This window comes from Mustela erminea, chromosome 12 (assembly GCF_009829155.1).
Source record: "Mustela erminea isolate mMusErm1 chromosome 12, mMusErm1.Pri, whole genome shotgun sequence".
Taxonomy (NCBI): domain Eukaryota; kingdom Metazoa; phylum Chordata; class Mammalia; order Carnivora; family Mustelidae; genus Mustela; species Mustela erminea.
The window spans coordinates 44,933,228-44,960,513 of record NC_045625.1 but is presented as its reverse complement, the minus strand read 5'-3'; the positions used below and the strand labels follow the sequence as shown (position 1 = coordinate 44,960,513).

The 27,286-nt window shown below is 36.2% G+C and overlaps 1 protein-coding gene across 2 annotated transcripts; it reads right to left on the bottom strand.

Moving 5' to 3' along the window:
• Positions 1 to 23,535: 23,535 nt before the first annotated feature.
• IZUMO3 (IZUMO family member 3) lies at positions 23,536 to 26,284 on the bottom strand. 2 transcript variants are annotated; one of them, XM_032308305.1, is made up of 7 exons: positions 25,841 to 26,284; positions 25,629 to 25,703; positions 25,399 to 25,488; positions 25,167 to 25,184; positions 24,625 to 24,705; positions 24,098 to 24,188; positions 23,536 to 23,777 (listed from the first exon to the last, which is right to left on the bottom strand). In XM_032308305.1, the coding sequence occupies exons 1-7, from the start codon at positions 26,070 to 26,072 to the stop codon at positions 23,642 to 23,644; spliced, it is 723 nt and encodes a 240-aa protein (XP_032164196.1). In that variant the 5' UTR covers positions 26,073 to 26,284; the 3' UTR covers positions 23,536 to 23,641. The 2 variants fall into 2 exon arrangements, with proteins under 2 accessions (XP_032164196.1, XP_032164197.1); XM_032308306.1 differs by having other exon boundaries at positions 24,115 to 24,188.
• Between the last annotated feature and the right edge of the window lie 1,002 nt (positions 26,285 to 27,286).

Below are 27,286 nucleotides of genomic sequence, written 5' to 3'. Positions count from 1 at the left end.
TGAAACAATCACTGCCTTCAAGATAATAAACATCCATCAAACCTAGAAGTTTCCCCATGGCTTTTATAATGTTTCCCACCCTTCCTTTTCTTCCATCACCTACTTCCCCAAGCAATTACTCATCTGTTTTCCATCACCACAGATTAGTTTTTATTTTCTAGAATTTTATATAAATGGAATCAATCATATATTATGGACTCTTTTTTGAATATGGCTTCTATCACTCATCATAATTATATTGGCATTTATCTATGTGTGTGTATCCGTAGTTCATTCTTTTTCTTGCTGAGTAGGATTGCATTGTAGAAATAGGCCATGATTTGTTTACCCAGTTAACTGTTAATGGACATGTGGATTGTTTCCAGTTCTTGGCTGTGACAAAGTTGCTATAAACCTTAGTGTATAAGTGAACAGTGAAGATGTGGTAGGTAGAATATTCTTGTCCCTATGTGATAAGTGTTATATCGATAGTGGTGATAAATAATAATAATGGCAACTACCATTACGTAAGTACTCATTATGTGTCAGATATTGTGTCATATCCTACATGTCAGATAGGTTTTACATCTATAACTGTAATAGGACAAAATTAATATTTCAGCTGAGGTACCAAGATAAAATTGTCAGGTCCTCAAGTAAGGGTGAAACAACCTTAGAGAAATCATCAAATTACATGAACAAGGACTGTTTCCAGGACTCTGGGGTGAAGATTTCTTCCTAGAGTGAGGAATTAAGAACATACTATCTCTGCCTTGAATGGGATGGTGCTTCAACTGGACTTTTTGGAGGCTTGATATGCATTCCCTGGGGTTGAAGGACCCTGTGTGATGCCTGACCACACTGGGGAAAGCTAAAGCCAAATTTGCTTGGGCAAAGTATAAAATTAGGAGGCTGCTATTTGGAAATAACCATGTATACACTGAACACCACAGAGAATGATGTGAACTGGAATGTTATGTTGCCCAGAGGGACTCTGCTGGGAGGGTTGAAGAGCTCCAGGAGGGTGAATTGTGGTCAACCGTAGAATCAGGTCTGAGTGGAGGATTGGTTAGGAGGTTACAGTCAGGAAAACCAAGCAAGAGGCCACTGAGGAGCCCCCTGATGGCACACACATGCTGAACCATCTCTGTGACTCAGAGAACAAGCAAGTGAGGACGTTCTTTTTCTGACTACTCTTTGTCATGCATGCTCTTTGATTTTAGCAGACCAGAAAATCAGCAGTGAATTTGAGGTAGAGATGGGAAACTGAGAAGAGCAAAAGCAGGAATCCACAACATCCTCGTCCGGAAGGCAGGCAGGCTGGGTACGAACTATTGGTCTTAACTCTAGAGAAAATAAATTAACAACAAAAAAAAAAGATTGAAGTGTTGATAACTTAAATTGCACATATTTAATTACTGGAGTGAGACAAGGCTTAAAGTTATTGTTCAATTATCTGTTACCAAAATATAAAAGAATTGCTTTCTCCATTGGATAAATTTTAAGTGGGCAGTGGGAGGCAAAGAAATAAAATTTAGTTATATCCTAGGTGTCATTCTTTTTCAGAGTTTCAGTTACATCTGAATCATTAGCTGATATAATGCATAGTTTCTGAAATTTTACTCGAATACAAAAATCTTAAGTACAAATATATTCGTGTGAGAGGCAAGAAATGTAGCTTTTAGGTGAGAAATTCAGAAGAAAATAATTCATGCCCCCTACATTGCCATGAAACCAGAATCACAAACAGCTTAGTGCTGACCTGCCTTAGGAGATAAAAAACTAGTTCATATCTCAAAGAGCAAGATTTTAGAAAGCTCTTTGTGGATAAAGATTTAAGACGTGAATCCTTTGAGAATTGTTCATTTCATTTCTGAAAATGCCACTGTTCTAGTGTAAGTTCATATCAGCTAACTGCATGTCTTTTTCTGGAGCTCACTGTTTGTTTTTATGCAGGAGACATGAAAAATGAGGGTTCTGTATTGAGATGTAACTTGGTCACAGTAGAATGATCTCCATCTAGTTATATCACAGAGCTAGCAGAGCCTTAAGAAACTAGAGACAGGGCTTTGAAATGACAATTGCAAGTAAAATGAAATAGTCATTCTCTTTACCCAAAGCTTATGAGTGAGGACTTTTTCACTGGCAGTTTTATCTTTTCTTTATAACAACCACCAGCTAAACACACACACACACACACGTGTGTTCTCTTGATTCTGAGGCATGTGTGTGTATACATTTGGTACATTTAGAAGTTGGGAAAGAATGTAGTTTTATTTTTTAAATATTTTATTTATTTATTTGGGAGAGAGAGAGAGCACACAAGTAGAGGGGAGCGGCAGAGGGAGAGGGAGAAACAGACCCCCCTGCTGAGTAAGGAGCCTGATATAGGTAGGGCTCCATCCCTGGACCCTGGGCTCATTACCTGAGCTAAAGGCAGACACTTAACTGACAGAGCCACCCAGGTACCAAAGAATGTCGTTTTAAAGAGAAATCAGTCTTGCCCAGCTTTACCTTAAACTTTATACTAAGATGTTGTATTGTCTTTTCTCAAATTGAAAATGAAAATCTTAGCACATCTTTAATTTGAATAGCAATGGAAATAAATTCTGGTAAAATAATTTATTTACATTTAAAATGTGTCCAGTATTTTTTTTTAATCCTGCATATATCCTGAGCAAGAAAATTCCCAATAAGCATTTTCCATTCTAACTCCACATGTGAGATCATTACAAACTTTAAAACATCTTATGTCAAAGTTATGATTATAATCATGTCATACTTGGATAGGAAATACTCCAACATATTTGACTCAAATATTTTTCTGGAAAAAAAAATCTTATATTACCTTTATTTCCAGTTTTAATTGTCTTCCTTATGTTTGAATGAATTTTCATTAATTTTATAATAAAACTAGCTGTGTGATTACTTCCAGAAAAAAATATTTTCAGGAAAAATCACAGTCATCTTATTTAGTTGAAATACTCCAACATTTAACCAAGTTTTGTTTTGCTTTTTTGTTTTGTTTTTTTTTTGGGGGGGGGAGACAGTAAGAGGGCACAAATAGTGGGGAAAGGGCAAAGGCAAAGGGGAGGGAGAAAGAGAGGCAAGGCTTGATCTCAAAACCCTGAGATCATACCCGAGCCAAAATGAAGAGCCAGAGGCTTAGCCAACTGAGTCACCCAAGCCTGCCTCCTGCCCCCTCCTCTGTGCAAGAGCTAACATTTTAAATTGGGGGAGTATTTGAAATTTGGGGAAATAATTATAGATGAACAAATAAGATAAACTGGATACTCCAAACTCCTCATTTTCCAAATGGGTGGATTGAGGTCCAGAGCCATAAAAGGGGAGAGCCTAGCATTCTTCTGTGTCAAGGTGTTGTTCATTCCCCTAAACCAGGTAGATTATACTATTTATTGTTTCATTATTGAAGACTTCTTTGAAATCAACATAGAGAAGCTTGGGTGATGAATTTTTTTTTAAAGATTTTATTTATTTGACAGAGAGAGAGATCACAAGTAGGCAGAGAGAGAGTAAAGAAAACAGACTCCCTGCTGAGCAGAGAGCCCAATGTGGGACTTGATTCCAGGACCCTGGGATCATGACCTGAGCTGAAGGCAGAGGTTTTAACCCACTGAGCCACCCAGGTGCCCGTGGGTGATGAATTTTGATAAGCATCTGTCCATATGCACAATTCCCTGATGTTACTGATATGAAATAGCAGGGTAAATACACAACAATTCCAAAGTACAATTATCTTTCAACAGGAGATGGTTTCTTAATTTCTATTCTTCACTTGGTACTATTTTGTATAAAATTTTCAATTTATGGACACCTGGTTGGCTCAGTGGGTTAAACGTCTGCCTTTGGTTCAAGTCATGATCTCAGGGTCCTGGGATGGAGCCCTGCATTGGGCTCCCTGTTCAGTGGGGAGTCTGTTTGCCTCTCACCCCTGTTTGTGCTCTCTCTCAAATAAATTAATTCTCTAAAAAAATATTCTCAATTTGTATTTATTGAATTAACTTGGACTTAGGAAATTTTTTTATGGAGGGTATGGGAGGGGAGTCAGTGTTATGAATGATGTAAGTTGAAGATAAAGAACCAAACTTAACTAAATTTTCTAATTCATGTGGCACTTAATGACAGGGTAGCTTGACAGATGGAGGAACTTTTACAGCCCGCTGATTTGATTTAGGATTGATTCAGGTTTTTTTAAATTAATTTTTTAAAAGATTTTATTTATTTGACAGTGAGCACAAGCAGGAGGAGAGGGAGAGGGAGAAGCAGGCTCCCTGCTGAGCAAGGAGCTCTACTCGGGGCTCGATCCCAGGACCCTGGGATCATGACCTGAGCTGAAGGAAGATGCTTACCTAACTGAGCCACCCAGACACCCCAGGATTGGTTCAGGATTATCCTAAATCAGTTCATTTGGAGTTTGTGGGCCTAAGGTTTTTTTTGTATGATATTTACAGAGGATACATACTCAGAAGTAGAAGGGTACACACACACACACACACACGCATATTTAATAATACTTATATATTAAGAAAGTGTTATATACTTCTAATACCTATATACATAAAACCATACTTATCTGATATTTTGTATGCATTGTCTCATTTGAGCCAAAACAACTCTATGAATTAGGGAGTAATATCAGCATATTAGCACTGAGGAAACTGAGGCTCAGGGATTAGGCAACCTGCATGATTTCACACAGTTAGTCAGATTCTGGATTTTAATTGGGTCTGCTCAATTCTAAGCTTCTGTGTTCTTTTTTATTGGCCTTCTGCTTAAGAAATCAAACATTTCAGAAGAATGCAACCACTAAAAATCTGTTGGCAAATGTTGACAGTTTCAAGATATACATGAGCTTAATCTATTCATTAGGAAATCATGATCAGTCTGTTGATGGTAGAACCTGAGCCCTAAACATCACGAACCAGCTTCTCTGAGGTAGGATGAAGGGGGAGATGGTATCCTGAAAGGGCAAGGCACTTGAAGGAATTACCACGGTGTGGTGGCAAATTTTGATAAGCATTTTTAGAGTTACTAATTGTAATATTTGAATTCCTATCTCATGCCCTGCAGGTATGAGGCACACTCAAATTACTGTACTCTGTGTATTTTTGTGGTGAGCAAATGGCAAAGACACATTTCCTCGGGATACAAATTTTTTCCCGTATGCAAACAATATTCTCCTTTATTTGAATGAGAACAGATGGATGAAGCCTCAATATAAATACTTATTGCCCATAGTAATGGATGATTTTATGAGACATTCAAATTGGGCTTAAACAAGGGTATGAATTAGTAGATCTGCTTAGCTTGATATTTTTATTCTGACAACAAGAATTTCTATAAGAAAGGGTGAAGCTGAAAGGGCAACTGAGGCCCCTTTGAGTGAATTAGTATTCCTGTTGCATTACCCGTGTGGATAATATTCTTTACCTCCGATGTGACCCTTACAAATTTAATTAAATTTGATGGCTGGCCAGCATGTAGATTATTCCTGCTGTAGACAAAACTTCGATGTTTTCTGGCTATGGATAAAATATTTGTGGAAGTTCCTATTAATTTATGTACTCACCTAACTTTTCAAACATTAGACGTTAGAGCTAAAGAGCAAATGATATTTGCTGACTTGCTATTATGTGCCTCATGTCTATTAATGGTAAACCAAAAAAGTGTGATGGTACTATATGGCCAGGGTCACTGGAGATGTTTTATAAAATATATTTGTAAAACTGTTGGATTTTAAACAAACCTGATATATGAAAATTAGAGGTTATATTTATTTTTTAATGGAATTTATTCCTGTGTGTGTGTGTGTGTGTGTGTACAAAATTAGGTATCAGAATCCCCAAAAAAAGAACCACAACAAGGTCCCTTTTTATTAAAACATCAACACTTGAATGTTTTCTATTGAAAACATAGCTCTAGTGAAGAGATTATTTTCTCATCTGTACAAAGCTTATTCTCAGCATCTTGATGATTAATATTTCACGTACACTTAACAGCATTTGGTGATTTTGAGATGCAACATTGTTCTGAACCAAGCATTCCTAGTATCACAGTAGCCTCTTCGTGGAGCTTTTCTTCTAAGTGCACGTTGACAAGGCTATGGTGGGGTAGAAGCTGCGTGGTACAGTGAGACTGTAGTTTCAAAATTAAGCGGATTGCTTTCTGGTATTATGGCTCTGGCAAAAACCAGTCAGTTCTTCACTGTCTCTATTTCCTCATCTATGAACTAGGAATGATAACACCTTCCCTGTGATGACTGACAAGTGGTATATTTGGAGAAACAAAATTTTATGTCATCATTATTGAAGCATTGACAAACCCTACTAATGAATGGTTGGGGGAAGAGGAGTATTGGAAAAGAGTTCCTTCCCACAAAGTACAAACTACACTTGTGCACTGAAGGGCAGGATGGCAGTGTGGTAAGAATACAGGACAACGGGCGCTGAAGGATCTGCTTGTGCCTCAGACTGTGCTCATCTCTTCTTGTTACCTTATGCTATTCTAGAGCCCCTGGCTGCCGTGCTGTCTCTAGAGCACACATTCTTATAATGATGTTCTGGACACCTACATGTCTCATTCCTTGACTTCCCTTCAGAGCTCTGTTCAAACAGGTCTTCATTGAAGAGGCTGTTTCTTGTGACTCTGCATAAAATGAGGCACTGTTCTCAACCACAGTGACTTTTATCCCTGCTTGATTTTGCTTTACTGTTACATGGCTTATTGATTGTGGATTTTCTTTCCATGAAAACACAGGCTTCATGAGCATAGGAACTTTGTCTCTCTTGTTGAGCAGTCCATCTGCAGAAGCTATAGGACATGGATATAAATGAGGGAAGAAATTAGGCTAGGAGCAGAAGAGTTGTATTCTAGTCTTTTCTCTCTGTGAACATGGAGAATCTGTCAGTTATTTCTGGACTTCATTTTTCTCACTGTAACTGCTAGAATCAATTTTTATTTTTTGCATAGTAGTTGGGAAGTTAATGAAAGGAGCAAACTATTTATGTGTACCTACTACAGGGCATACCTTGCTGCAAGTAATTTGCATTAATTATCCAAGCGCCATACTAACTTGAGAAATGGATGGAAGTATATCTATTGCAGATTAAGAAACCAAAGCTAAAACAGTTTGCAACTTGTAAAATCTAATGAAAATGTGTGAAATAAGTATTGAAGATATGTCTTTTTATAAAAATAACATCTTATTAGACTAGCAAAGAAATGAATGAATAGCTATTTTTGTTAAAACCATCCTAGAGTTGTAACTAAACCAGTGCTGCATTCACTCCTTGGTGAGTCAGAAACTACACCAGGCTGGGTTGTCCCACAAAAAAAACTCTTATTTACAGCAAACAGGGAGATCACAGTGAATGACTTCTAAAGCTCTGACTCCCCAAATAAGGGTGGATGGGTTCCTTTAATTTAGGCTAAATAAAATATCTAGGATGGTATTTTATAGTTAGGATGAATATTTAGACAGGGAAGCCTTGTTATCAACTGTAGAGGTGGGCATAAAGTGTGTGTGCCTTAAGGAGACATGTGTGTACATACATTATACATTATATAAATGAGGCCTGTGCTCCCCTCCTTGGGTGGAGATTTTAGTATTACAATGAGGTAAAGGTTGGTCATTCCAGAGGTGACCATTCAGGCACCAGTCAGGGGGTTGGGTTTAGCCCAACAGGTCTGGGTGGTCTAGGCCTGTGGAAGGCCTTTTCAGGGCTGTCGCCATCATCTAGATTTTTTCTATATTAAGAGGAAAGGCAGGGGGAAAATGTAAGACTAAATTTAGTGAGTATAAGTAGGTGTGCAGTAAAGGCCATTTCTTGGGGTCTGGCTGGTGACCTAGTTTACTAGATGAAAATAATATATGATTAGAGTATTTTATCCATTTGTATGATAACATTAAGCATGGAAAAGAAATAAGTAGAACAAAAAATAATTCATTTGGATATATTACCATTGGTACTATCTGCTGAAAGGTTTATAAATTTCCATTTTTTTAAATAGAGATCTGTTATAACCAGAGCAGTAATTCTCTAAACATTTCAGATCTGTTGTAATAGAAATTTTTTCAGACCCATTTAATTTTTTTTTAGCAAAGGACAACTTATTATTTTGATAGTGCTTTGAAATTTCTACTTTGTACCCTTTTGTATAATTTTAAATTAATGTATAGGGTGTATACTCTGTTCAAGATATAAAGGCCTCTGATCACATATTGACTTACGGGCTTTGGTAATAGCTTAAAGGCCTTCTAATGTCTGTAGCACAAGGTCTGGCAAATGTTCAAGAAATTAGATGGAGGATACTTTGTTTATGCCCAAGCCTTTTTGGCTAATTCAGGTACAAAAATAAGAGGTCTTAAAATTCTTTTATCCGAAGAAGAAATGGAAGAAATCTCTTTGAATGAGAATTTTCTGGTGTAAGGTGGGAGAGAAAACTCAAGAAAAGACTTTCCATAGAAAACCATTTAAATGACAAGATAGCTAAATTATCCTCACAAAAGCTTACTGGGCAGCAAGGGGAAAATAGTGGTCTTCATGAACTCCGAAAAAAGGAACCATTTCTATTCCTAAGTACTTTATACATCATATCTCTTTTATTAAAATTTGGAAGAAGTAATCTTAACTGGGCTTACAGCCATTTAGAAAAACTGAATAATAAATTTCTACTGTTTGTTTTTCTATACCAGGCTAAAATATTTTATTCTATTCACCTAAATGGCTTCAGGCCCAGCAAGCAATATGCTAAATGAAAAGTTTGTCATGGGGAAAGATCTTCAAAAATTAAGCAGTTTTCTCATTTAAATAATTTTAAGAGACCCAGAGTAGATCACATTTTAGGTACATGGATAAAATTGAATTACCTTTTAATTTTGATTCTCCACTCTTAAAAATGTATGGAAAGTTTAATTAGAAAATGCACATATGATTTCCATTGATTAAATTGAGGATGGTATTGAGATGCTTTTTAGTTTCTCTGTTACTGATCTTAGGTCTGTCACCTTGGACATGCTGTTTCAGATCCTCTGGGGCCAGTTTAAATGAAATTGGCCAAGTGAAAATGACAAGAAGAAATGCTTTTTATTCTCCTCTAGAGTTAAAAAAAAAAAAAAAAAGGTGGTGGAGACATGAGATGAATGGGGAAAATAAGTATCAGGCATCAGAGTGTTTGTATAAATACATTGTTTGATTTTTCCGATGGAATAGATCATCATACAAGGAACTTTTGACTTCAGTCTGTTATTTACTTAATTATTCATTTGGCAATGACAGTGTGAAATAATGTTTAGTAAAGTTTTTTGTTTTTTGTTTTTTTAATCCTCTATTTTCGTAAGTGGAAAGGAAATTCAAGATTTGCCACATTATCTTATATTTATTGAAATGCTTGTTCTGATACTCTTTAGAAATATGCAATTCCAGGTACTGATTGTTGATTAAGAGGAAGCATAAAGTGTGGAATCAGGGCAAGATAGGGTAGGGGTGTGACTCTGTGTGTATGTGTGTATGTGCACATGATGATTTAATTAAAAATTATTTATAGTTGTAGAGGACAGAAGAAAGGGGACTATATCCAGGTGCTTATGTTTGTGTTTTCTTTGCAACAATAATATACTGAAAGCTTAAATGGATGAAACAAATTCTGGAGAGAAGAACATCTTAATGTAGACCCATCAGCTGACTAATCTGTGGTCTAATCAGTATGTTACCATTATGATTTGAAAGGAAAACATGCTTAGTCTGCAAGGATGCTTTGGAGAACAGAACCAAACAAAAATGAAAGTTCAGACTCTTTTTTTTTCCTCCCCCATCATACATTGCTTTTTCCATGAGCAGCAGTATTCTAGCAGTTTTTATCTGAAACATTAGCCTGGCCCAGTAGGTGTCAGATTAGATATACATTACTCCATTATCTTGGTATACTACTCTGCATCAAAGGATCTATGGACTTGGAAACTGAAAAAGAAAGAGAATAAATAAAGGATATCTCTTTTCAGTTTTAGAGTAGCGCTTTTAACATTAAGAAAAATCAATAACTGGATTGACTGCATTCAGTAGGGAGCATTATTGTTTCCCATAATGTATCTAATGCATATCATTACCAGAGTAATCACATTATTATCTGCCTCTGCCTTGCTGCTTGCTTCGCTAGATATGAAGCCAGAGCTATTTGTAAAGTAAGGTTTTTTTTCTCTTTTGCAAAATTGCTGCAAATTGTATTTTTCCCATTTTCTTTATTAGTTGTTTGAACTAGCCAGAACCTCTGAATTCAGATTAAGTGTCTTGGTTGGTTGTGGTAGTTATTATTTTTCTCCTTCAGGATTCCTTTTTGTCTCTTACTCAAATTAATCTTTAGGAAACGGGACAAATCGTTTGTGGTTCATCGTACTGTCTGGTGTGGAAGATGGGGTAGCATGAGCTGAATGTGGGGGTGGGCTTTATGTTTGTGAGATACCTTTTAAAGTCAGCAATTGAAGAATGATCCTGAAAAGCTTTTCCAACAGTGTTACATTTCAACCCTCCAGTCCAGGGGGCTCAGGCTAAAATAATGAAGAGTGTCCAGAGATTAGAACAATCAATTTCCTTTCTGATTCTGATTATGAAGGGGGTAGAAGATATGCCTCTCTTAATATGAGATGCACATTTCACTTACGTTTAACTCCTTCATTCATGAGCTTCATGACTTCATGTGCACCCCTCATTTGTATCATGGGAGTCACACTCCATTCTATTTCCGTAGAGATATGCAACAATGTGTGTTAAGATACCTAGCCAAGACTACGGTGGTGGTGTTCTTCTCAGTGACAATATAATAAAATGGTGGTTATTTCCAGTGACAATATAATAAAAGAGGGTCAGTGGAGCAGAAAAACTGCCCAGATGAAGACTAAAGTGAATACACATGGGGTGTTTCTCTGAAGAATTCCTTATACTTCAATAGCAACTGAAGTTGCTAATGATGTCTGATTAAAAAGCTAAATGGTGGGAAAGAAAAACAAATGCAGTTTTCTTAAAAATATGACACCAGGAATAGGAAACAAGTAGGGCTTCTGAAGTGCTGAAAGATTCAGTCACACTTCCATCAGGTAGGAAATAGGGGGGAGGTAGAGCTGGTCTAAGTCATAGGCCTCACAGAAACGCTTCCTGGAGAATGAGAAGATGGCTTTTTTGGTACAATAATTGCTCTCAGGAAACCCTACTTTGCTCTTGGACCTTAGATTCCTCTATGTCTCATTTCACTTGCATTCTAAAAACATCATTACTTAAGGGCAGATTTCAGAATTTTCTTTACCAGAAATACAAATCACACATCTTCTTTTTTCCTCCCTCCTCCCTCCTCACCCCGCCTTCCCCTCTCCTCCCCTCCCTTCCCCTCTCCCTTCCCCCCTCCCTTCCCCCCTCCCTTCCCCCCTCCCTTCCCCCCTCCCTTCCTCCCTCTCTCCTCCTCTCTCTTCCCTCCTCCTCCCCTCCTCTTCTCGTCTTCCCTTCCCCGTTCCCTTCCTTTTTCCTTCCTTTCCTTTCCTTCTTTCCCTGCCTTCCGTTTTTGTACGACTATTCTAGAGGATGGGTAATAACAGACAAGAGCCCCATTTGACAGAAGTTTGAACTTTGGGAGGCAAACTACTTTCTGGTCACGTAGAAATACTTACTTGATTACAACCATTTGTCAGTTCATTTTGTGGAAGCAGATTAAGCCAGAAAGCTGCCAATATTTTTCCATATTTGATTCTTTCTCTCCATTATGGAAAGGAAACCAAAGTACTTGGGAATTAAAAACCTCTTTGATTCCAGAACAACGGTGTTGCTCAATTTGGAAATGGCAAGGGGTATAGAGGTACAAAGGAAATGGATATAGAAAACGGAAATTCTGGTTTTCCTTCTAGCTCAGATGGAAGCTTTTAGGATCATGCTTTTAGGATCCTAGAAGAAATTATTGGAACTTGGAGTATGATGACCAGACATTACTGGGATGTTTATGGAATGCTTTTGCTATGATCCTTAACTTTTAATCTACATTCTAACATATTTTTGCAGTGTAAATATATGTATTTATGTTCTTATGTATTAAATCTACATTTAAATATTACATATTTAAAATATAATTATGCATAATATATAATAATTAGAAATGTGTTTTAAAATACATTTAAAATATACAAATATATATTCAGTTATATATATATATATATGTATATAACCAAAAATACAACAGAAATAAAGACATTCTGCATTTTCTAGAGGGAACAAATTTGAGAAATACATGAAAATGAAAGTATAGGAAAATTGTGTTTGTGTATATTTTTACTTGTTTGTTTTGTTTGTAGTTTCCCTCAAGAACATGTTTCAACAGACATTGGTTGATAGTAAATGATTTTTCAACTCAGAACAAAAAGGAAACAAGTAACTCTAATCAAACAAACTGTTAATAGCCTCTGGTTAGTGAAAAAATTCAATTGTCTAGCCAAGTTTAAAAATCAATAGTGGCCACTCTAAATTTGAGTATAGTTATAAAATGGCAGACTTAAACACATTCTCAGAGATGAGAACTTTTTTCTCATCTTATACAAATACAAATATGTAATACAAATATGTCAGAATCTGGGGGTGGAGAAAGGAATCAAAACCTCAAAGAGAATTACGGTGTTTCATGTTAGATACATAAAACGTACTCAGAAAAACTGATGACAAAGTTATCAAGTACCAGTGACCAAGTTACAAATGAAGATTTCAGTAATTTGGTCTAAAAAATTCTTATGCTTATAAATGATAGATTTATATTGTATTTGTCTAATGTATCTAATGCCTATCATTCAGTGGAAGCATCTTCAGAATTAGGAACTCCGTTGTTTACCCATCTTGCCACCTAAGATTCTGAGAACCAGAGACCTCAAGAGGAAGTGTTGTTGTCCAGTAGTTAGAACTCTAATTTTGCACTCAGACACAGGTATGTTCAAACCGTGACTCAATCACTCGTCTTTGAAACAAGTACTTTCTTCTTCCAAAATCTCACTTTACTTGTTTTTGCTGTGGGGCTACTCATAGTGCCTACTTCATTGTATTTAATTATCCTCATAGGATAACTAGAAGATTATAGAATAATAAAAACATTGTAGCTAATGTATATAATACCTACTATAGAGTAACTATTGAATATTCCCATTTTAGTATAATATATAGTAGCTAATAAAGCTATTATGACTCTCAGGTTTTGGTTTGGACTGCTGAACTCACTTGTTACACTATTAGTGAGGTCACAGCCTTACAGAGATTCATATATAGTCCACATATTTTTATGAAACATCTACTAAATGTAAGTTACATCATTGCTTTTTATAAAATAGGAAAATATAACATCGGTCCTGTTTCTAAGAAGCTTATAATTAAGCAGGGGGTACAAGATACTGTGATAAAAGATAAATTATGGTAGGCAAAATCAAATAGGAAAAAAGTCCTGTGGTTGTAAGAATGAAAGGGAGATACCTTTGACCAGGTGGAAGGTGATCAATAGACTATATAGTTACTCTATTTGCAGTAGTTATTGCTAACTCCAAATCCAAAGCTCTCTTGCAGAGCTAAATAAATAAGTCTTTTAAAATATAAGAGAATCACAGAATGATTTATTAAATCTATTAACAACATTCACATGAAATCTCTTTTGTTAAAAATAAATAGGAAGGAAAGGAAAAGAAAAACTAAAAAGTTAAGACTCTATGACTACATTGTGCTTAAGGCAAGTGGACCTCTTTGAGAAGAAATCTATGGCTGATTAAAATATGAGCTATCCCATTAATCACACAATACATTAGATAATAAATTGTGGTTGTTAACTTGATATGCACCATTGAACATGGAGAAAATATCACATAGGCAGACAAGTGCACCAAAGTATGACAATGTAATAGCTTGTGGATATATTCTTTTTGTAAATATGTCTGCAGCACATCCAGTGTCTTACTAAACTATGCTGTAAAATAAGGTTACTCTTTAAGTCACAGAGATTAATGCTGCAGATTTTTCAACACTGGAAAAAATCATACATTTGAATAGAAGGAAGGGTGAGATAGAAATTAACATTTTTCACTCAGAGTATGTCATTCTAATATCTCATTCAATTTTCTAAGGGAGCTCTGAAGATGTTAGATTAAAAAAATGTTTTGGAAAAAGAAAATCCAATAACATATTCCACTGACAGATAAATATGTGAGCTAATTTCAAGGACTAGTTTGAACCATGATAGGATAGTTAACTCTTCTTTGTAGATCTAGTGAGCCCACCCTGAAAATTTGCTGATAGCACATATAGGAAATAGAAACAGTGCTATACATTCTATAGGCTAGCAGTCCTTTTTACAGAAAATCATAGATTTCTTTCAGTTTTGATTTGTTAAATATGTAAATGTAACATTTAACCGATTGTTAAACATAATTTTCACCTGGTCTTGTGTTTCCAATTTTCTTGACGAAGTAACACATTGAGCAACTTGACCAGGTTTCACTGTGAATATTGTCTTCTTGTATGCTGGTGTGTTGACCAACATTGCAGCCAGCTAGCCGCATTTGGCTACTGAGTACTTGAAGCATGGTTAGTCTGAACTGATATGGCTGTCAGTATTAAATACACACCAGATTTCAATGACTTAATTTAAAACAGGCAAGATATCTCATTTGGATTTAATAAAATACATCAGTTACACCTATTTCTTTTATACATATCATATATATATATACACATATATATATAAATTTACTTTAAATGTAAAAGTAAAAGACTACAAAATTTAAAACTACTTATGTGATTTTCATTTATGGCTTGAATTATACATCTGTTGATTAGAGCTGTCTACGGGATCCATAAAGTAAACTAGTGATAAAGGAGATAAAATTCTGAATGAAGAAATTTGACGTGCTCAGAACTACATTGAAATAGCTCACATTCTCCCTTCTCATGGCTGCATAATATTTCATTGTATATATGGACCAAGTCTTCTTTATCCATTTGTCTGTTGAAGAGCATCTTGGTTCTTTCCATAGTTTGACAATTGTGGCCATTACTGCTATGAATATTGGGGTAGAGATGGCTCTTCTTTTCACTACATCTGATCTTTGGGGTAAATACCCAGTAGTGCAACTGCAGGTTCATAGGGTAGCTCTGTTTAATTTCTTAAGGAATCTACACACTGTTTTCCAAAGTGGCTGCACCAACTTGCATTCCCACCATCAGGGTAAGAGGGTTCCCCTTTCCCCACATCCTCTCCAACACTTGTTTACGGTCTTATTAATTTTGGCCATTCTAACTAATTTAATGTGGTATCTCAATGTGGGTTTGATTTCAATTTCCCTGATGGCTAATGTTGAACATTTTTTCATGTGTCTGTTAGCCATTTATTGTCTTCTTTGGAGAAGTGTCTGTTCATGTCTTCTGCCCTTTTTTTGATATGATTATTTGTTTTCTGGGTGTTGAGTTTGAGGAGTTCTTTATAGATCTTGGATATCAGCCCTTTATCTGTAGTGTCATTTGCAAACATCTTCCCCCATTCTGTGGGATGCCTGTTTTGTTGACTGTTTATTTTGCTGTGCAGAAGCTTTTTATCTTTATGAAGTCCCAAAAGTTTATTTTCACTTTTGTATCACCATGGATGGGACTGGAAGAGATTATGCTGAGTGAAATAACTCTAGAAGAGAAAGTCAATTATCATATGGTTTCACTAACTTGTGGAGCATAAGAAATAACATAGAGGACATTAGGAGAAGGAAAGGAAAAGTGAATTGGGGGAAATCAGAGGGGGAGACAAAGGATGAGAGACTGTGGACTCTGAGAAAGCAGCTGAGGGTTTGGAGGGGTTAGGAGTAGGGGGATGGGTGAGCCTGGTAGTGGGTATTAAGGAGGGCACATATTGCATGGAGCACTGGGTGTGGTGCATAAACAATGAATCTTGGAACACTGAAAAAAAAAAAAAAAAACAACTCATGTATCTACTCCTGTATCTACTGACCTTAAAACATGTTTAAGTTGTGGGTAAATGGTTATATATAAACTATATAATTCAAAGTATATGATGCATTAGAAAAAAGCATGAGAAAAATAGACTGCAATTATGTATGTGTAGGAAGATAACATTGTGAAATCTAAAACACAAAATATTCATTTAGTTACATGTTTCTTATCTGAAGGGTAGGCCCTACTTGTGATTCCTGCAACCATATTACTATATTGAGATTACAAAGGACCCTCTTCTCCCAGCTAGTCTGAAATTTTGTGGAAAATTTATTTTCTCATCAAAGAATTTTAAATAGAATCAATACAAATAAAAAATTAAAAAAATCTTTGTTCAAGTTTTTCTATCCTCCCGTAGAAAGAAGACAAAATTATTTCCCCTCCCATTGAAAGGCCACATAAATCATCTGTTTCTTTTCTTTTTTTCATGTCTGTATTTGTCAATATTGGGATCCAACAAGGGGAGAAAAGCCCCAGATACAGTCATAAGTGAGAACAGTACAATAGGTGACTCTAGAATTTATTTTTCTGTAGTACTACAATAGTCTGCCTTTGGGTTGGTAACTTAATAAATCAGTCTTTATTGCCTGAAAGAGTTGATATATATTCTAAAGCAAGCCATTTATAATTTTACTTGTATTTTTGAGGATGAGACCATTTATATTTTTACAAAATTATGTGTTTCTTCCCAGAATTATCACCATGTAAATTCAGAATATAATAGTTGTTCCTTAAGGGCTTATTATATGCCAGGAGTAACCATTAGGTGGAGGTGTATCTTGAAATTTTTTCACATGTGCATGCGTGTGTGTGTGTGTGCGTGTGTGTTTGTGTATGTGTGTGTATGTGTATGTGTTGGGGTGGTTATTACCTTAAAATATTTCCTTTGGAAGGTCTGTAAGGGTCACAACTGGACTTTGATGCATGGGCCAGATCTGAGGATTAATCCTCAAGGAGGTGGGGAAAAAAAAAAAAAAAAACTTTTAAAAAGTCTGAAACAGAAAAACCTTGTGGATTCTAAACCTGTGGTGTCTAATATGGTAACCACTTAAAACCTGTATCTACTGACTATTTCACTTATAGCTGATGTTACTGAGAAACTGACTTTTTAATTTTATTTAACTTTAAGGTAGATTTAAAAACTGATATTGGATTCAGTGAATGAGAAACTTTTAAGTGTGTTTGGAAAAAAACCTTGGATTTACTTTTCCAACTGTACACTTTATGATATATAAATGCAGATTAGGTATTTTCAATTACAAATTCCAAATTGAGATATGCTGAAAAGAATAAAATACAAGCCAGATTTTGACACTTAGTACCAACATAAATTAAATAGCTCATTAATAATTTTACATAGATCACATATTGAAATGGTATTTGTATTGAAAGGTATAGAAATTAATTTCACCTGTTTTTAAGTATTTTCTAAATGTGGCTACAAGAAAATTTAGAAATCTATCTGTGGTTTATATTATGTTTCCATTAGACTGTGCTGTCTAAAGAAGAGGAAAACACATGGAATTAACCATGAGATACCAGGACTGTAAATGGGATATGACAACAAAAGGGAGACTCTAATGGCAAGTTAAGAGTTGGTAGCAAATAAAAGAGAAGTAGGTCCTTAGCTTATCTTACTGTGTTGGCAGGTGACTAGTGTATAATGCTTGGACTGGTTTGAGGGTTTAAGATTAAAAACATAACTTTTAAGTCTTTTGTGCCTTATAATCAAAGACAAGTAGATTTTTTCTTTAATAATAATAATTTGTTATTATTAGTTTTACTTTTAAAAAGTGTTAACTGAATTTACATCTCTTTTGAACCTTCCACATGGTATTAAGTGCATTATGTACAGGCATTGAAAGAATTTTACCATAATAAACCTTGAAAACAAAAGATACCTGAATTATAGGATGGGAAAAATAATGTTAAATCAAATTTAATTCCAAGGGTAGAAATCTTATGAAGCAGTAATATGGCCCACTTTGTTATGTAAAATCTATTCCATGAATGAAATACTGTATTAAATTAACATTGGACAGTTTGGAACAAATTAAATTACATTGTATTTGCCAGGGACGTCCTATTGCCCTCATGTTGAAGTTAAATAGCATTTTTTCCCATATAAGATGCAAGTACATTGTAGAAAAGTTGGAAACACAAAAAGCAACACGGAGAAAATAATAATGACTTATAACGTACACCACCCAGAGATAATGACTACACATTTCCCTTGTATTTTCTTTCAAAGATATACAGTTAGTTTTTAGACAGGGTTTGGTTTGTCTTAATAAGCACTGCATCACAAACTCTGTATTTAATACTTTTCACTCCTTCCTTTGAACTCTCTTTGGACTGGTTTCATAGCCCAGACTGAGGTTATCCATTATAGAAACAACAACTTAATAAATGATGTCTTGTTGACTTGAAAGTATTATTCACATAGATTTCTAAAGTGACAAAGATACGACCAGAAAGTGTTTTATTCACTAGAAAATCTTGTTGAACATTTTCTGACACTATTAGTAAGGTAAAGAGAGTATGGATGAAAGAGAAAACATGAATTCTGAATCCTGAAGAGCTTGTGCTTATTAGTACTTTCAGCAGAAATCATGAAGGGCCACCTCATCAGGTGGACTGATGAAGCCTCATTAGGTAAAGGCTTGAAGTGTTCTAAGAGCAGTCCCTCACAGAAAGAACATCCCAAGTGGAGGCTAGACAAACATGCCTACCTGTCATTGCTGCCTTTTGATTGGAAGGAGTTTGTATTTGTATCTTCTTTAAGAGGAAGGTGTGCATGCAAGTATAAAATCACTTAGCAGTGTTAGCAGTGCTAGATGTGAAAATGCAAACCTAAGGGCTTGAAGTTAGGCAAGCTCCTTGAGATGAAGTGGAGTGCAGAGTGCCCTTCATTTATTCTTGAGATATTTACTTCCATTCTATGGCTTTTCACTAGCTACTGTCTTATACTCAGTCTTGCTATTCAAACTATTTTTAGGTGATTTGAAAAATAAAAACATTCATCTTGAAGTCAGGAAAAGCAAAGGCTCAGTACAATGTTCCAGAGCTTTCTGTGTTTATCGCTTTTAAGACCATCAGGTACCTAAATGCCAAAATCACTGCACTTTATCCAAATTTCACTTTAAACGCATAATCAGGGTAATTTGGGGGGGGTGGCAGGATATGCTTCAGTCTGCTGATATCTGAGATAATTTCTGGATTTAGATAATGTTAAAAATTCCTGAGAACTCTTAGAAAGCTTGGGGTTTCTTCAGATTTCTGACATTATCTAGCTGACATTAAGGCTGCCTGGTAGGGCAAAATCAACCAAGCTCCTCGGAAGTACACATGAAGGAGCTTAGAACTTCTCATAGCCCTTCAAAAAAGTTTCTTACTAGGAACCTGTGCACTTAATTTGGAAATTTGGTGTTTACCCAAATTCTGATCTAAAATTTCATGGAATGTGTTAATTCCAAACAATGTTGTGGGAGCTCTTATTTCGTGATTTCACTGTTGTGTTGAACATCAAGCTGCAAAGGTTTTCAAAGACTGAGGAGGTTATAGTACGCAGTCTGGCAAACAAAGTGTGGTAACATGTGGTAATATTAAGAATATCTAGGGTATGCTCAGTTCTAAATAACAGGATTCATTAATGCTTCATTTATATATTCATATTTGTATTCAACTAATACATTTTTTTCTGTGTCAGGTGTTACAACGAGCTGTATGCACAAACAGCAGATGTGATTTCTGACCTCTTGGAATCAGACTTGATTCATGGTTATGTAATTCCTACAAAGCAAAAAAAGAATGGCAGTGATTCAATGTAGTTGGAAGGGCTAACATAAGGTGAGGGGGCCAGGAAAGTCTACCTTGCATAAGTGATATTTAATCCAATGCAAAATTTTGAGATACATTGCTAGTTGTTGGGAATATGAAGATAAACATGGCGTAGTCCCTGTCCTTGAGGAGTTCATGTGCAAACCACTAACAGTCCTCTGTGATTTGTGCTCTACAGAAGTATATGAATTACTGTGGGTCCTAAAGGTTATGGGTAATTTGGTCTGACCATCTCAGGAAAGAGTGTATGAGATGAGATGTCTTTAAGTGTAGGTTTTGAAACACAACCATTTTGAAGACTAAGGAATATTACTAGGCCATCAAGACAGGAAATAATAGCTAGGAGTAAGAAATAAAATCCAGTATGTTTGGTAAACTCTAAGTAAAAGGGAAGGCCTAGGGAGGCAATTGGCCAAGGGTGATATTGTATATAGGGTGGGATGGTAAATTGAAGGCATGAGAAACACTGTATCAAAGAGTTTATACTTCTTTTTTTAGGAGTGGAGGAGCCACTGGAATATATAAATTAGGAGTCTGAAATCAATTTGTGTTTGTAGATTGATCATTCTGCATGCAAAAGGAAAGATGGATTTGGCTTATGGAGAGGTGGGATTCAGAGAGCCTGATTAGAAAAAAAAAAAAAAAAAAAAGAAGGCCATTGCAACAGGCCCTAAGAGAAGAGGGCAGAACTTCAGATCTGGCAGCAGGAAGATTTAGGAGATTCAGGAGTGAAAATCAATGATAATTGAAGACTGACTGGCTAGGATAGCTGAAGAGGAGAGAGGATTCCAGCATAGGTTGAGGTTTCTACCTTTTGGGTAATTTACAGTATCCATAGAGCCATTGCTAGCTAGTGGAAAGGCTTGAGACTGGGTGTTGGAATCCTGACTCTGCCACTTAAAAAGTAACCACTTGGAAGAAGTTACTTAAACTTGCCTAGCCTCAGTTTTCTATGTCTATACAGAAATGGCTGAAAATAATTTTGTGGGATTTATAGGAAGATAATTATGAAATCTAGTGAATTGCCTTGCCCGTAGTCTACGTTCAACACATATCTTCTTCAGTTTTAGGCATGTGGAGTTTAAAGCCATTATTTTGTGTCTGATGGATATATCCAGTATGTATTCAAAAACAGAGGTTGAGGCCTTTGGAAGGGGGGTGCAAATAAAAGCCCAAGAATTTGGAGATAGGATTATTAGATGATAGTTGAAATCACTTAAACTTTATGAGATTCCATCCTAAGAACAAAACCTGCCTCATGTAAGAGGTGTGCTTAAAGAAACCATTAGCACTCTCAGAAAACTCAGAACTGACAAGTAACTTGAGGAATAAAGAGAACTCTTTGAATATAACAATTAAAAGATCACTGACAACCTTAGAGCAATTTCCATATGGCGGTGAGGAACAGAATGCAGATTGTGGTGATTTGAGGAAAGATTAGAAATGAAGAAATAGTTATGATATAGAATGTTCTTTTAAGAAATTTGGCGTGGCCATTTGGGGTGGTAGGTAGAAGTAGATAAAGGATAAAGGAAAGGGGCCTTAATTTATAGTAATAGACACTGAGAGGAAAGATCTAGTATTGAAGCAGAGGGAGATAGTGATGGGAGATAAATAATGAAGGAATATTCTAGAAGAAGCTGCAGCTCAGGAAACATAAATCACAAAATAATGCATTTGCTTGAGATGGAAGAAGGTACAACCTCTTTTTGTGTCAGAATGTGAAGGTGTGAAGTTGGAAAGACTATCAATAATTGGAAATTAAGAATCTTCCAGTATCAACCCAGCTATTGTTTTATCCTCTTAGCTTTTATTTTTGTGTCCTAGTAATGTATGTTTTGAGTACCTTAACTGGATTGTTTAATACCTTTTAATGTTATCTCCACATAAGATGAATTATTAAGTTTTCATTTAGTAAAAGTCAAGTGAAATCTCACCTCTGTCCTTTTTTTTTTTCCCCTGAGAAAAGACAAAAGAACCTTGGAAAATACTGATTCTTAAAAAAGTAGCCCCAAGAATGATAGGGTTGCAAAAAATTATACTGTGCCAGAGTCTCAGACTATCAGAGAAATACGTTACTCTAATGATTTATATATCCCATGGAAATATTAGAGCTAAACTTCATGCAGTATTAACATCAGGACATTGGAATATATATTAGCTCTTAAAATACGATTGTTCCAGTAATAAAATGATTTGTATTGTTTCACTATTGCTATCAATGAGTTTTTGGTTGAGTGTTTGCTTTTTGGAAAATGGTTTTACATATCCTTTTTGTAAATGTTAACTGTTAGCTCACGCTTAAATTGGGATTGTAAGCAATTAATTTTGTATCATGTCTACATTTGAAAACAAGTTCGAGAAGACCTTTCCTAGTAGATGAACACATAGTTTAATTAGATCATCTTCATTCTATTGTATTACAAAAACATAAAAACACAATACAACCAGCCCCTCCTCATACTGGCAATTCTAGAAATGATAAAGATCACGCTCTAGATTTATTATAAAGTAATTACAGTAAGGTAGAAAAATCATATACTGTAAAAGCAATAGTCCTAAAGCTGATGGGACTTCAACACAAGGTCAGCATCTCAAAGTCTTTCAAAGGCTTTGACTATATAGACTATATAGAACAGTTATATTTAAATATTACCATCATGTGGGGATTTGTAGTAATCTTTCCTTGGTCTTCATGACTTAATTCTCTACCTTCTATCTGGAGATATAAGTCTTACTTTCAGGGTCACTATTTGCTTTGTTCAAATGCTTTGAAATACATTTCATTAGCTTTGATCTTCTTGCTATATTCTTAAGTGTAAATCCAAACAGTCAATGAATATCTGTTTTTGATAGCACAACAAAATCAATACTTAGTATTTTCAAAACAGAACTTTGGCCATTTCCATCAAATTTACTAGTTCTCCTGTATTCCCTACTTTAGTAAATGATGTAATGAAGTACCAGACACTAAATCTGGGACGACATCATAGTTTCACATTCCAGATAGACATCAAAGTCAACCTGTTGTATATCATTCAAGGTTTTTCCTTACGCATGGCTGTTTTTTTCAGTAATGCTCATACCATTTAAATTTCTTTAAAGAATATTGGCAATTATGGGTTATTTTTTCTCCCTATGTCAATATTACTAGTTTGTACTTGTATTAAAAGTATCCAGATTATCCAAGTCTTAAGATTATTGTGAGAGTTCAGTTAGATATAGATATAAAGCATTTCATAGGCTGCCATCCATATAAGAGGTATACGATAGGAACAACTCAAAGAAATAGAAATTAATATCCAATTCAGTCATGGAACATAGATTTAGAGAAAAATAGGGGCAATTCTCAACTATTCAGAACTAATATTTTGGATGTGTGTGTGAGATAGCATGATGAAGACTAATTGTTACATATTATTGAAGAAATTGTCTACATTGAACAAAATGATGACTACAGAAACAGTAAGAAAATAAAAAGAAGTAAGCAGCCTTAGAAATTGAGATACTCTAATTATAGCCACTGATGAGAGTTACCAACCATGCATTTTTATTATCATGCAGTGTATCATCTTTATGTACATTGCAACATACCAGCATTCCATTCTGTAAAACTCTGGGTATATCATTTGCCCTTTCATTGCCACCATTGCCTCAGGATAGAATAAGGTTCTTTACTAGAGAACCTCTATTTCAGTTTTTTAAAATGCTATGACTTTATGACCTCAAACAGCTTAATTCTGAGTTTTCTGTTCTGAGTCAACACTTAAGAGAATTGTGAAAGACCTCCTGTACTGTATTTACTATCTGATTCCCAAATCATCCTTTGCCTTCTCATCTGTCATCCCCATTAATTCTTCAAGTTTCTTCTCCAAGTATTTCTTTAATGACCTTCGTATTGCCTTCATTTTCCTCCGATGAAGCACACAAATATGGAATCTAGAGTAGAGAAATAACATAATCCTGACTTCAGTATTAGTAGGCCAACTCTTAAGGACAAGTATATAACCATGTTTTTTCCCCCTTCTTTTTCTGGCTACTGCTCCAGGAGTTTTCCTCATATTTAATTGTACCTCCTCCATTTCCTGTGGTTCAGTTTTTATCCCATAAACTTCTGTCCATTTCATTCCTGTCAGTATTGTATCCCAGACTTTGAAATGACTTCATTCCCCTTATTGCCATTGGAAGAGGGGGATCGGGTAATCTCTTTGCCAAAGGAATGCTTGACCCAGTGTGTGTGTGGAGGGAGGAAAACTCACAATATCAAAGCACTTCCCAATATCACAACTTCTGTGAGCAATATCAGAAATAGTGCAATCTCTCGATTCTCAGCCTTCTTTGGATCCTCTTCTGGAGGGAGAAAGAGGAAAATGGAGAGTGAGTTTGGGAGAGGAAATATACTAACTTGAGAACTTGATCCATAATAGGTGATTCTTTTTAACATCACATAATTTACTCTGCTCATCACTTCCACCACTGTTTTCTAGTTATCCTGCTATTTATTACACTTAGATCGCTAGGCTCTACAACATGATTGCCCTTACTGCCCCAACCTAATTTCTCCACCTTTAGTGGAGCACCTTTTCTTTCATTTCTCAGCCCTTCAATTGATCCAGTGTCCAGTAATTCATCCTGGTACAAATTTTGCCTAATAATTTGGCTCTCTTTTGTGACATTACCATGATCTGTATGGAAGGTGCTCACCAAATATTTGTGGAATGAATGAATGGACAACTCAGTACTTTGATGCTGACCCCTCCAAATGCTATACTACAGTCTTTGTTACCTCCACAATACTCTCCTCTGAAGCATGGGGAGCTGATGCGAAGGCAGGTCCAACAATCCAGGATAGGACTTTCAGTCACGACTGATAAAGAAAAGAAAAATAATGGATGGGGGCCATGGCATGCAGTTCTCTTAGCTCAGACATGAAGTATGGATTAGATCTCAGGCATTTCCAGGATTCTTAATGTTACATTGCTGTGAATTTCTTCTTCCCCTAACAATCACATTTCTTGGTGGGTCAAAACCTTCTGTAACTTATGTCAGATCTCCGGGGGAAGAAGTGGGAAAAATGATGCCTCAGTGTATATTAGTCCTATGGGTTATAAACTATACTTTAGATGGCCTAAGCTCCTCTAAACTGTATGTTTGAGATTGCAGAGAGACACATTTTGTTGTCAGGTCTGATTGATATTTCCACCCCCATAATCCCAACTCTATAAATTGGATTCTTAGTATGACAGGTAGGATAGATATGGCCATATAGAGCAAATGAGATGGGAAAATATGACTGAATTCTTAAGGTGTTGCATGTACTGTACTCACCGCAATCTTCAGAACAAGCTAAAAGAGAATCAGAAAGTTCTAATGAGCCTATAGTCAACTCAGAGTTTGCTGTATTTATACCCAATACTCTTCATTTGGTTACCCATGAAGTTCCAACCACCCCTCCATCCATTCTAAACAACTGTAACATGAAACCACCTTCCTCCTCTCACCCTCATTTCCTATTCCTTTCACATAATTTGAGTGTTGTTAGATAGATATCTTTTATTACCAACGTCAGAGAAGTTCTTTAACATCTCTTTCAGTTTGGATTCCAGGTTTAGGCGGACGTTGAGAAGCTTGCCTTGAAAGATAAAGGCACCTAAGAGGGGGTAGAAGGGGTGTCAAACTAGGGGTAGACTTCCTCTTCAGAAATTAATCCTAATTGTTTGTTTTTTCAAAGGAACTTTCCTTATACTTTCTTGGGAAAGACAGTCTTTTAACACTGAAACTCTATCTCACCTTTCCATGTTTCATTGCCCAGTTTATAAAGTTCATTCTTCAGCCATATTCTCAACTTGATAACATCATCAACAGCTAGAGAAGAGAAGTAAAGGTACATGTAGGGAATAATTACATCTGTGGAGGAAATTATGTGGACTCAGGTGCACTCTTCCTTGCCTCCCCTTCTCCCTTTAATCCACAAAACTCTCAGGGACTCAAACTTCCCTCACCCAATACCCGAAGCGTCTTGTCCCTGTGGGAGACCTTGATGCTTAAACGGATCATCTCCTTAATTTGCCGTTCAAGCAGATGAACTCGGCCCGGGACTTCTGAGGGTACCATCTCTGCCAGCAAGAACCTAATATTTTCTGCAAATTTGGGGTCACATTCCAAGCAGCCTTTGACCCCATGGTAGGCTGCCAGGGACAGGGGCAGGAGCAGGAGCAACCACAGGTCTCCCATTTCCTTGCCCCAACAGCCGGTTGTCCTGGCAACTAGTTCACCTCGTTCCCTTTTCTTCGAAAATCCAGGAATAAGAGCTTTGTCCTGGATAGTCTGACTTCACCTTCCCCTGCATTTCCATCCCACTTCTAGGCAATTTCATTTCCCTAAGGCTCTTCAGTTGTTTTCTGACTTTTATCCTTCATTACAGAGAGAGGGAACTGCCAGTTGGGAAGCAGATACCTGAGTTCTGAGTGTAGAACACAGAAAGTGAGAGAAATCTTGAGCTCACACAAGCAAAATTCCATGCAGGGAAAAAAAAAAAAAAAAAAAAAAAAAAGCACAGACTTTTCTCAGGAAAAACTTTTTCTTCAGGTTTCTTCTTTACTTGTGTCTTCAGTAATTTCTCACATTCCTCCCGACCATAAGAGTAGAGTAGTGTCTCAAGATTCTACTGCTATAGAGGAGGTGAGAAAAGCCTGGAATATTAAGTTGGCATGCCAGTCTCTGAGGGTAGCAGTTGTTGAAAATTAGCCATAGGTGTCTAGATGTAATTGATATATCATTGATGATATTGATGTATCATTGATGATAATTTTGATGTAATTTAGGCTATCTTTGTCTGTAGGATGATTTCCCAGCCATGCTATATAATAGCCTTCTTATATCATTCTCTTTATAAAGAGTCTGGAGCAAGGAGACTAGAAACAGCCATTGAGGAATATATGGTGATAAGTGAGACTCCAGTAACACTCAGGGTTCATTAGTGGGTATATCTTACAAGTACTAAGGATGAGATGTGAGACATGTTAGAAAACCAGCACAGTTACTGTGGGCTGCCATCTCAGGCCACTGTGGAAGGAGGCCAGATAAACAGTTCAGCTTAGGGCTCTTTGAATAAGAATGTTCTCTGTCATTTAAAGAAGTTAACGTTGCTTTACAGACTTTGCAGGATACCAGTAACTTCTCTGTTACATTGCTTGTATGTCTGTGACCTCCTAGAAACCAGGGAGCCTAGGATCTTAAAAGGTTGGTGGTAGAATTGAGAGCTAAGGTATGGGAGAGTTAGGGAATGAAAAGTTGTGAGGGAAGTCCAAAGAACTGTTACAATTATATGCCTACCATGAGCCAGATATGGCATGTGCTAAACATTTCTGATAGATCATTATGAGTCCTGATGGCACAGCATACTTTGAGAAATTATTCCAGTTTTATAGATAGGACTCTATATCTAT